This window comes from Engystomops pustulosus, chromosome 8, assembly GCF_040894005.1.
Source record: "Engystomops pustulosus chromosome 8, aEngPut4.maternal, whole genome shotgun sequence".
NCBI classification, from domain to species: Eukaryota; Metazoa; Chordata; class Amphibia; order Anura; family Leptodactylidae; genus Engystomops; species Engystomops pustulosus.
The window spans coordinates 36993960-37006158 of record NC_092418.1 but is presented as its reverse complement, the minus strand read 5'-3'; the positions used below and the strand labels follow the sequence as shown (position 1 = coordinate 37006158).

At 40.4% G+C, this 12199-nt stretch overlaps 1 protein-coding gene across 1 annotated transcript in view; it reads left to right on the top strand.

Moving 5' to 3' along the window:
- The window catches only part of CPPED1 (calcineurin like phosphoesterase domain containing 1), a 55416-nt gene extending 44304 nt beyond the window's left edge, over positions 1-11112 (top strand). The window contains exon 4 of the mRNA XM_072120681.1: positions 9030-11112. Within this exon, the coding sequence (XP_071976782.1) occupies positions 9030-9259 (230 nt within the window). The 3' untranslated portion in view covers positions 9260-11112. The remainder of the gene's footprint in view (positions 1-9029) is intronic.
- The last annotated feature ends 1087 nt before the right edge of the window (positions 11113-12199 follow it).

The window sequence follows — 12199 nt, the reverse complement described above, 5'->3', positions numbered from 1 at the left end:
TGTTCAGCAATGATGTATAATGTATATGAAGTACATGATGTGATGGATTCCTCTGATTATTCAATGCTGTAACATGCATTCAGGTGGAAAAGCAAAAAAGAAGGATATTTTACCGTTGGGTATTTTAGCATAGTGCTGGATTGTCTGCAGCACATTGCACTATGGAAGCGGGATCTACACCCACCATCCATAAACCTGAATGCAAATACAGGGAATACCGATGCTTCCAGGTAGAGACTTATAGCCATAAATTTATTTGAGTATAGACAGACGGCTTTCGACGCCTAGCTGGCATCTTCATCAGGTCAAACAATACTAGGAAAACCATAGAACAATACAAAAAATACAATTAGTATTGAACAATTATGACTGGAGAGGTTAGTGTAAGTCATATATACAGGCATATACTAACCTCTCCGGTCATAATTGTTCCATACGAATTGTATTTTCCGTACTGTTTTATTATTTTTGTAGTATTGTTGACTTGATGAAGATGCCAGTTCGTTGTTGAAACGCGTAGTGTCTATACTCAAATAAATGTATTCATTCATACTACCTGGATATAAGTCTCTTCCGTTGAAGCGCACACGTATCCCTTCGGGTCCCCGAACCTGAACACAGGGGAGATACAATTACTCGCCTCTTATGTCACTTCCTTCGGTCCATGTAAATGGCCGATGCAGTTGAGTGACAATTGATGGCCCATCCTTAGTATCCGCCATAACAGTGTGTGATCAGCGGGTGTATGGGAAGGGTCTGCAGTGCTTATTCAATGTACATCGAATGCTCCTCTTTTCCTTACACCACATCTGCTTGTGTTTTTGTCCTGTACTGCAGCTCCAGCAAATTCAAGTGAAAATGACATTGGACATTTTATCCGCATCCGGTTGCGCTAATTTACCAGGATGCGCCTGGTTCTATTTGAAGCAATAGGAAGTACAGATGTTGCCCAACAATTACACACCCCCCTCCCCCTCATAAATTACCTCTAAATATCGGGCTGCACCTGCACTCGCTATCGTTTCCTTTAGGAGCCTTGCAGATGACAAAATTGCTTGTGGCCGCCCCCTTATACTGTCGTCTTTGCTCAGACCAGTGATTAGGAAGTAGCGTTGTAATGTTAATTCTTAACTACTGGCCCATGTAGACGCGGTGCCGATCAGAGGTCACATAAAGAATGCGTTTTATAGCGCGTGTACATGGCACCGCCTGGGCACATGTGGAATTTGCTTATTTCTTATTACTTACATGAAATAATAAAAAACTCAGGGGCTGCTTATAAAGTAGAAATGTGGCCTGGCGATTCATACATTGCTCAAGAAGTAGGGCTATGCTGTGTAAGGGCACCCCTATAGGCTCTGTCTGCAGCATATTGCTATATGTATATATGGATGTGCCTGTACTTTTATCACTGTCACTGTAGTAATTGCTTCTCTCTCATGACACTACATTCACACAAACGTGCTGCAGACTATGGACCGACAGTCTGTTTGTAGGCCGTGTGTCATCAGCAATTGTGCAGATTAAGACCTTGCGAGCCACAAACCTGGGGAGAGAGAAGGGAAGAGGAGAGCCTCTCCTCAATGTCAGGCCACAAAAACCTGAACGCTGGTATCTTGTTGGAGACCTGTGCCTGTTAGGTGCATAAAGATTGCCCTATGTTTTGCGACTTGGGGAGCCGAGATACTTAGGGATGCGGGCCGTGGAAACAAATGCTAGCACACAGCCGAAAACAATGTTTGTATATATAAGCATTTGAGGTCAATAACCATTTAATCTCTACAACTGTTCCCCATGTTAATGACCAGGCTATTTTTTTTTTTTTTTTTTGCATCAAGACACGTTTTAGTGTTATGTAAGAAAGGCATAACATAGTACATAGATACTGGAGTATAAACCGACCTGCAAAAAAAGCAAAGGCACCTAATTTTGCCACAAAATATTGGGACTCGTTATAAACAAGTGTAAGCAAGGGGGGTGAAATGCAGCCGCTACTGGTACATTAAAATAATAAAAATAGATACCAATAAAATTATAATTACTGTAATTTCACAAATGAAATTTCCAGAAGCCACCCCTAATTAATGAAATGTTCAGCAGCCTCCCCTCATTAATAAAATATATAGCTGCAGCTTCCCCTCACTAATAAAATATCCATCAGCAGCATCCCCTCATTAATGAAATGTCCGACTGCAGCATCCCCTTATTAATGAAATGTCCAGCTGCAGTATCCCCTCATTAATGAAATGTCCAGCTGCAGTATCCCCTCATTAATGAAATGTCCAGCTGCAGTATCCCCTCATTAATGAAATGTCCAGCTGCAGCATCCCCTCATTAATGAAATGTCCAGCTGCAGCATCCCCTCATTAATGAAATGTCCAGCTGCAGCATCCCCTCATGAAATGTCCAGCTGCAGCATCCCCTCATGAAATGTCCAGCTGCAGCATCCCCTCATGAAATGTCCAGCTGCAGCATCCCCTCATGAAATGTCCTGCTGCAGCATCCCCTCATTAATGAAATGTCCAGCTGCAGCATCCCCTCATTAATATATTATGAGCAGAATTATGACAGTATTACATTCGATCTCTCAATTTTTATAGAAATTTTAGGAAAGTCCTACTTTGTTTGCCAATAATCCTTTGCAGTCCAAGACTCTGCGCTTATAATGTTCTGTCATGTACCTGAATCCATTAAGAGGGAAGACTTTAGCCATGCATATCATATCACAATCCCAGATTACATATCTATATATACAGTAAACACACATATACTGTGCGCGTAAGGGCATGTATAAATACAGATCGAAAAATGAATATTTAACAAGGAAGGATTGTTGTTCTGCTTGTATGAAACTCTCACAATGAATATGGTGCTTGCAGAGTGGTGATGCATTGCAGTTCAATGATGTGTGTTGCCTGCAACAGCGGTTAAAGAAATCATTACTGAAAGATTTATCCACAAATTGATTTTCCGCTGGTGGGGACGGTATTATGTATTATCTGTATTTCTACACACCAGAGACCCCTCCATGTAAATAGAAAGGCGCCTTGCAGAATAGGAAGTAGACAATGTATGGAGAAGGCTTCATACTGCGTATAATACAACAAACAGAACGCAACAAATAAAAGGTTTGAGAGCTGCATATTTCTACATACAATTCACTTGATGGAAAAGTGCAAAATAATGCACTCTGATTAATTATCTGTTTTTCACACTGACGGTTCACATGCCCATGTAGTTTGTGGCACTTCAGACCGGATTATGCTTTTTTCATAGCCCAGTGTGATGGCAGCATCCAGAAAACCAGCTGTAAATGGGTTGTATAAAGTCATGGAGTCAGAGAGTTTAGCACTGAAGTCCAGCTCTCCTCACATCAGAACACCCAAGAAGAGGGGGCATTCTGAGGCATGGAGAGCTTGACTTAAGTGCTAAATGCCGTGACTTTATACAACAAATTTACATGTCACTTCAAAATATTCTGGATGTTGCCACCTCAAGGCGTCATGATAGAAACTTCAACGGAAAGATGTTAAGTTGCATGACCATATGCTTGTAGTGGTTTATTAGGTCAATTTCTACAGACAGGGTTTGTGTTACAGGACATGGAAACGGACAGACTTGTAGAATTCAACTCTGTGTAGAACATATTTGAGGGGTTTGTTAGAGATGCTTAGGCCACTTTGTAAACAGCAGTGTCTTCAGGTCATTGTCCATTTGGAAGGCCTATTTGCGTCCAAGCTTAAACTTCCTGGCTAATGTCTGGAGATGTTCCTCCAGTAATACCACAGAATGTTCTTTCCTTATGATGCATCTAGTTTGTGAAGTGCACCAGTCCCTCCACAACATGATGCTGTCCCATGTATCACAGTAAGGATAGTGTTCTCTGGCTTGCAAGCTCCTACCTTTTTCCCCCAAACATAATGATGGATACTATGGCTAAACTGATCAATTTTAGTTTCGTTAGACCACATGACATGTCTTCAAATATTATGGTCTTTGTTTCTGTGCATTTGCAAAGATTTTGTTTATTTTGGAGTAATGGCTTCTTCCTGCCAGAGTAGCCTTTCAGCCCATGTTAATACATGACTTGTTTCACTGTGGATAATGACACACTCTTACCAGCCTCATCCAGCATCTTCATGAGGTGTTTTGATTTTAATCTTGGGTTGATACGTGTCGCGGGTGCTCCTGCGACCTTCCCCTCAGCCCTGTGCCCCCTCAGCTGTGCGGCAGGCTCACTTACCTGTCTGCGATCTAACGCTGTCTCCCACCTCCTAGGGCACGCATGCGCCGGGTTCTCGAGATTTAAAGGGCTAGTGTGCCGCTAATTGGCGCTTGGCACCTGGCAATCTAATAAATAGCCAGCCTCTTAACTCATGCCCTGCTGGATCTTTGTACCTCGTGCCTTAGAAAGATCTTGTTCCCTTTGTCCTGTGCATTTATAGTGATTTCCCGTTGTGACCTCGATTCCCTTCCTGACTTCGCTCCTGTGCTGCCTGTACTGATCTTCTGCTACGTCCCCGACTCTGATCCCATGTTGCCTTTCCTGACCTCCTGCCTGTCCCCGACTCAGTCTCTGCGTCACGATTATGCACTGAGAGGCGCAGGAAGTGATTTAAAATTGTCCACACAACTTCCGTATAGGGCACAACAATAAATCACAGCCCTGAATGGCTATAAGACCCCTTTCACTGGCCTCAGTGAGACAGAATCTTATCAACCCTGAGCTGCCACCAGTTCTTCTTTAATATAAGCCCGGTCCGTAACAAGATTATATAGGGTGAGACTCTGATGTGGGGATTTGTGGATCGAGATAAAAGAGCAACACAGATTAGATTTTATATTTAATTGCCTTAAGGGCACACTGCACAAAACAATATATACAGTAGATATATATACAGACACACAGAGTACAAAATGCAAGGTAGCACTACAAGTAACAGCAGTTCAGTAAGTTCATGACCTTGTGTATGGCCTAATAGAACCTGATAGTCCACACCTTAAGATCCTTCTCTGTTCTTGATGTTAAAATGGTTCCCAGACAAAAGACAATGGGGATTCAGAGGAGTCTGATTATATCAGGTGGAGTCACACCTCTGCCTACCCCAAAGGAGGGATCATGGGTCCCTCCTACCTGGTATAACAACCAAAGCCTTAGAGAAGCCATAGCTTCTCAAAGGGAAGTCGTAGGGTCATGGTTCTGGTATCATTGGATCATTGAATCCCTGGATCGCATTGATCCCAAACAATCTAGCTCAATTAGGCCAATTAGGCTGAGGCTGGGGGAAAGTGGGAAACTTGAGTAGAATAAGGCCTCCCCCTGGCCACATTTATCACAGTTATCTTATTGTATGTAATCGTTTGACTCTACAGAAAAGCATAAAAACGCCTTAAAATCTCTCTCTAAAATTTAGCAAATATAAATAATTTTGTTAATCCTAATTTAAACAAAAATGGAAAAGGTTTATTCTAATTTCATGTCAGATAGTCATATGCATCTTCTTAGTATCTTCTAGTGTATGTAAACTTCTGGTTTCAACTGCAGGTGCCGGTCCTAGAGCTGGACATCCCTATAACCCTATTCCTATGGAACTATAGAACTGAGGGAATCCTCCATACAGTAGTTACAGATAATCTGAGCAGCAATATCAGATATCCGATACCAGATCTCCGTTTAGTTCAATAAAGACGCTTTTCTGTGAAATATTATTTGAAACATCCTATGAATGTACGTCAGTAACTATGACACTTTCCACCTTCTATACAGATATTTGTCATAAATATTTCATATTTGTGAAGGGTGTCATAATTATAATTACATACTGTAACCTATGAGTACACAGTCTTCCTCTCTGTAGCCTGGCAGGTGCTGTCAGAATACTAATGCCAGCTTCGCGCTTTCTATATATTGTGGCCATCACCTCGCCTGTCTCAATTTCTTCTTTAATTCCGGCAACATGAAAAAGTTTTACGAAGACTTTTGATTTTTTTTTTTTTTTATTCAATTACTTTGTTGGAAGGCTCCAGCTCTGCCAGGAGAAAAAACTTTTGAAGTTTAATGCACTGAATTATAGATGTAACTGGTACCCTAGGTGGATATTCATGGCTTGTACAGAATAAAGGAAACTTGATCAGCAAATGAAAGCAGTGCATCACATTCAGCTGACAGAGGAATGGCTTTGGATCCAATCAGATCTGGATTTTCCTGATTGTTTCACACCGAGGGTTTCACAACCGAGGACCATTTCAGGAAAATAAACAAATCTGTGACGTTTGTTACTCATTTACCGGCTTTATGAGAAAGACGAATTGTTTGGCGTGATGGAGAGCAGCAGTTCCCTGGTTGGTTGCTAAAAAAACTGTGGGATTTTAGGGAACAAAATCGGGGACATAAAATTGTCTTAACAGAATACAGTGCAAAGATAGACTAAGCCAGATTTATCAAATGGTCTGCTGCAGGATTGGAAAATTGTCCTTGTTTAGGACTGTCTTGTCTAACTACCTATTGGTTGGCGGAGTCATACTCGAGACATGTACAACATAAGCCACAACCTTTTTTTTAAGATTAAACCCATTTCATGGGATTCATGTATCCCGCAAGCAAGTTAGTTAGGACAAACTCAATCCATGCGCATGCGGGATTTACTGGACTGAAGCTAGAATTGCTGAACTCACAATACTGATGGACCTGTGGTTTAGTGTCCCTAATACATCTTATTGCTTCCATACGTGATAAAGGCTGCTTTGGCAGTCGAAACATCCGATGATGGTTGAATAAAGACATCAAATTGTTCATCTAACTTTGAGCTGTGCTGCAGTCTTCTTCTTCTTCTCCTTTTCCTTCTCTCTCCTTCTCTCTTCTTCTCCTTCTCCTTCTCTCTCCTTCTCCATCTCCCTCCCTCCCTTCCTCCTCCTCTCCTTGTGAACCTTCCACTATTTTTATCCGACATTGGTGCTCAGTGGCATAACTAGAGTCCACTGGACCCCGGGACAAAATTTGGAACAGGGCCCCCCGCCTATTATCCCCAATATAAAAACAATTATTCCCAGTGGTAAAACCGGTAACGGAAAATAGCGAACAAATTAACCGCACTTTTTTGCTATTTTGCAACTGATAAAAGTGTTAAATAAAAAAAGTGATCAATAGTCTGAAAAGGTAAAAAAAAATGTCACGTCCCACGAAAATTACACACTATATATAGATCCAAACATCTATGTAAAAATGTAATTTTTTTAAAAATCTATTAAAAATGAATAAAACCTATATAAATTTTGTATACCTTTGATGGTACCAACCCAGAGAATAAAGGAGCGGGGTCATTTAGAGCACATATGGCAAACTGTAGAGACACGATCAAATTCACCACATTTAGAATTTCTTTACCACTTTCCAATACACAGCATGGTATATAAATATAAATACCGTCAATAGGACTAGGACAATTTGTTACACAGAAAACAAGCCTCCATACAGCTCTGTACATGGAAAAATATGGATTTTTGAAGGAGGGGAACAAAATGTTGAAATCGCCAAAGACTAAAAAGGTTATCAGTGGCTAGTGGTTAATCCGTTATTATTAAGAAACGCCTTTTTTGCTTGTGCCCCATTTTTGCCCGTTTCTTAGTAAGTTCTTTCTTTTTAAAATCTTTTTTACAATGCTTTCTACATATTTTTTTCCCCTACTTTTATTACGTGCCTCTTTTGTCACCCTTTTCTTATTAAGTGCCCCTTTTCTTGGACGCTAAGAGAAGGGGCAGGAAAATGGGCACTTACTAAGAGAAGGGGTGAAAAAAGGGGCATTAATGAATGAGTCAAGAGCCAGGGTAACAAAAGGGGCACTTAATAAAATTTCTCTTAGAACCCCTCTTCTGGTTGCCCTCTTCTTTTATAATGCCCATTTTCATTGTTGGTTGTAGCAGAGGACAGGGAAAAAGAAATACTTACTCGCCTCCATGTTGCTCCCTGTGATAGTTCTTCTCTGAGGTCTTCGGCTCACTGAGTAACGTGTGCATATCCGGCCGACATGATTCCTTCCTGTGCACTCTTGCTGCAAAACAGAGCAGGAAGTGACAGTATGCATCACTTCCTGCCCTGTGTAGGTGTTCGGCTGTAAGGGAGGACGGCTCCGATAAATTTGGAAGCTGTAATAGGAAGACCCAGCCGGAGCGGTTGCACAGATTGCAATCTGTGACAGCCACAGGTGGCCGGCTTTTCCCCCAGCAGCATAATCATGATACTAAAGGCCTCTTTATTTAAAAAAAACACAATTTTACTAGAGCTGGGTGCAAGAAACTTCAGTGAAGCTGACATGTGCACCCCTGCATCATTGCACACGCTATACCTACAGCATATTAGCAGTGAAGCTAGGGTGTACTAGGTTTGCTTCATTGAGAATGTAAGGATACATGTTTATTTTTATGGTTGTCACGGAAAGAAAAGATCCATAGTCCGTTGTTTGCAGCCATTGACTGCAATAAAGTCCGCCCGAGCTGCAAACTTGGGCAGGAAAAAGATCTTCTCTGAATTCTGCGGCTCTGAAGTCTGTTCCCACAGTGATTGAGAGTTTGGGTATATTTACTTCATGTATTTGTATTCTATCAATCTATGAAAATTTATTTTTTTGATCTGCTTAAACCTATATGTTGCGCTACTAGTGATTTCCAGACATCTGACCAAGGTCCTTGCAGCGCTATTACTTTGGGTTCACGTCCCTCTTTCTTTGAGACAACTACCCATCATTAACTTTGCTTTTAATTCTGGATTGGATCGAAGTCTTTAGTATAAACCATAGTTCGTCTCTACTAATGGTCTATTGCACATCATCAGGGTTACCATCAGGGTTATCAGCACCTTATACTCCCCGATGTATCCACAGAGTACATTTGTGATTGATTGAAAATGGATTAGACCTCCAAATTATATTGAGACATACTGTTTTTTGGAAACCGTTAACATGTTGCTTTCCTAGCCAAATATTTTTACCAATTCTGTGATGATACCATTAACTTGTCCTTTTTATCTCTTGCAGGAGTAAAAGCGGTTTTCTCAGGACACTACCATAGGAACGCTGGAGGAACGTACAAAGATCTAGAGATGGTTGTGACCTCCGCTATCGGGTGCCAGCTTGGAGAAGACCAACATGGGCTCCGTGTGGTGGTGGTCACTGAAGATAAGATTGTGCATAGATACTACAGCCTAGACAAACTCAAAACCCAGGGTCTGGATGAGGACCTCATGGACTTGATCAAGAAGAAATAGAATACATGACGCATCGGTTTTCCAATTTTAAACACAATTTATCTCAGGTTATTGTAGGGGATTCTTAAATTTCTTATTTTATAATATAGCAGTTTACTTATTTTATTCTTGATAACTGAATTTTTTATAAAATTTAGGAATCGAAAACAATTTTGACATGCATTGATTCCCTTTTAGACAGAATGTGCACAAGATATGTCAGAAATATATGATAGAGGCAGATCCTAACTCTGAGACTTGCAACTATCTCAGAAAACTCTATGAGAGCGCCAAGCATATAGTCTCAGCTATTTTCTTGTTCCCATAGAGTTAAATGGAGTGTGTGGCCGAGTCTCTCCATTCAGGCCAGCTGTGGAAAGTAGGTCTGCGGACCCTTGTTCCCGAGATAAGTGCTGTCGCAGAGCTGGGACCCATATCAATCATCTCTTCATATTTATGACATATGCTGTGGATATGTCATAATTAGTCTAGATGGGAAAAACCCCTTTAAGTCAAAAAATTATTGTAAATGTATGTCCTGAAGACCTCTATTTTGCTATATTTTAGCTATATTATTTTTGGTAAAAGCATGTATGCATTCTGTTAATATGCTGCTACTGTATGCACAAACAAGTGGGTTTTATGTCTTCTGCCCAACGTATCCTGGAGACCAGATGTGGAGCATAGACAATACCCCTGACTCTTTAACACTAACATTCTTTATCTGACCTGGACGATCGCTTATCCCCAATAAACCCTTGGGGTTTACATGCCGGTGTGTGCACCCTCTGGCAGCATCTGCTCCTTTTTTATATACTTATGCCCTTGCTTTAGAATGTATGCAAATAAACCTGAGGGGCTTCAGGCTCAATTAAGATATGAAGCACAGAGCCCCTCTGGCTTATTTGCATAATTTGTAAATCCTTATTTTAAAAAATGGCATAAGAAGCTAAAAGAAGAGCAGATCCTGAAGGGGGGGGGGAAGCACACACCAGTAGGTCAGTGTGCTTGGTTTATAATCCTTCATCCTGGTGGTAGATTTCCTTTAAACAAATTCCAAGATAATTGCTGGATTATTATTCTTTATATAATTTGTGTATTTGTTTTAATGTGTGCTTATACATGCAGTGATACAGAAGGGGTAAAGGCTGTGATTCAGAAAGGAGCATAGAACATTTAGAAACGTAATAAGCTCTTTACCGTTCGGTAAGGTCCAATTCCCATCTGCTTCTGTTTGCTGTTTCCTTTCCTGTAAGTCAAAGGGATGTCTAAAGAGATCCATTAATAGCAAAGTATTTGTTTAACAGATCTGTTAAAAAGGATCCCTTGCTTTCCATTAGTATCAGTTAGTTTTCGAGTTCTGACAATTTTTTTTTTTTTTTTCACATTGAAACTCTGTAACGTAAATCTAAATACGAAAAAGTGGATGGCTAACTAATTGAACAAACTAATACAAACCAAGAGCATCCATTATACCGGAAAGGAGTCTTTCATTGGTCTTCTGTTATTTCTGAAGAAAAATTTGTTCAAAAATCTTCACCCACCTATCCACTCAAATAACGGAAGGTCTAACAGAAGATGTAAAAAGGTTACTAACAGACACCATTACAAGTCCATTGCAGATCCGTTATTTATCCGTTATTTATTCGTCAGAACGCAGATGGGAACGGGCCCTAAGCAGGGCTCCTCTGAAGCTGAAACTACACAAAAAAAATTAGAAATGGTGGAGGAGGTGAAAGGTCCTTATTAATAACAAGTCGGTGATCTTGTTAAAAATCGTACAGTCTACCGCATTGCTCTTCTATCCTACTATGCAAAAATTTACAATGGAAACAAACCTATGCAAAATAAAGGATTTGATTTTTCATGCTTTACAGATTTTTTTTTCTTTTGTTCATTAAGATTTAACTGATTGACTATTTTAGTGTTTTTTTACAGTAGACTTAGTTAAAAAATAAATTCAATTTCAATTGACCAAAGTGATTCCCTGCCTCCCAATGGACAGGAAACAATTAAGGAGTCCCTCCCCCTGATCTCCTGCTGCTTCCTGTCCCTTAGGATGCATTGGCTTGGTGCAGTGTCTGGAGGGTTGATGCAGGAATTGGGGGCGTAGGGATAATAATTGAGGTGCATCTCAGGCTGCTTTGTACCAGATGAATAAGCTGAAGAGCTGGAGTATTGTCTGTGTGCATTATAGTTTATCATTTCTACCATTATGTCCAGTTCTCAGACCCCCTTTACGTTCACATGTGTGAGGATATTAGCAGCCAGTGACTATGAGTTATTGTTCCTCTCAGCATTAGATATGGCTACCCAGCACATCCAGTCAGCAGAAAGACCCCTCACAAACAATGTTAGGATTTAGACTTTGCTGCAGTGGTGTAAAAGTAATATAATTTCATCCACAGAGTATGATGTATGCAATCCATTAAAATCTGGCAGATATATACACACACATTACACACATGGGAATATAACACCAGCAAAATGAGTGGTATATTATTAACCCCTTATCACCGGCACTTGTTTTCAGCTCAATGACCAGACTCTATTTTTCAAATCTGCCCTGTGTCCAATATGGACCTACGATTTAGAAACTTTTGAATTTTTTTCGGAAAATACATTCATTTAGGACAAAACTGACAGTTTCATAATGAATAAAATGATGAAACGCACTGCAACGCTTGATGCCCAATTCCTCCCGAGTGTACTGATGCCCCATATGTGGTGGTAAACTTCTGTATGGGCGCACGGCCGGGCATAGGATCAAAGCAGCGCCATTCACAGCAGATTTGTATTGTCACATTGTACAAGCTATACATTTTTATTTTTTTTGGTAATGCGAACATATGAGAGCTTATTATTTGCGGGATAGGATACAATGTATGGATAAGTCATTTTGGGTGGTCTATAGCTTATTCATGAGATTTTATTAACTATTTCAAGGGGGACACAAACAAA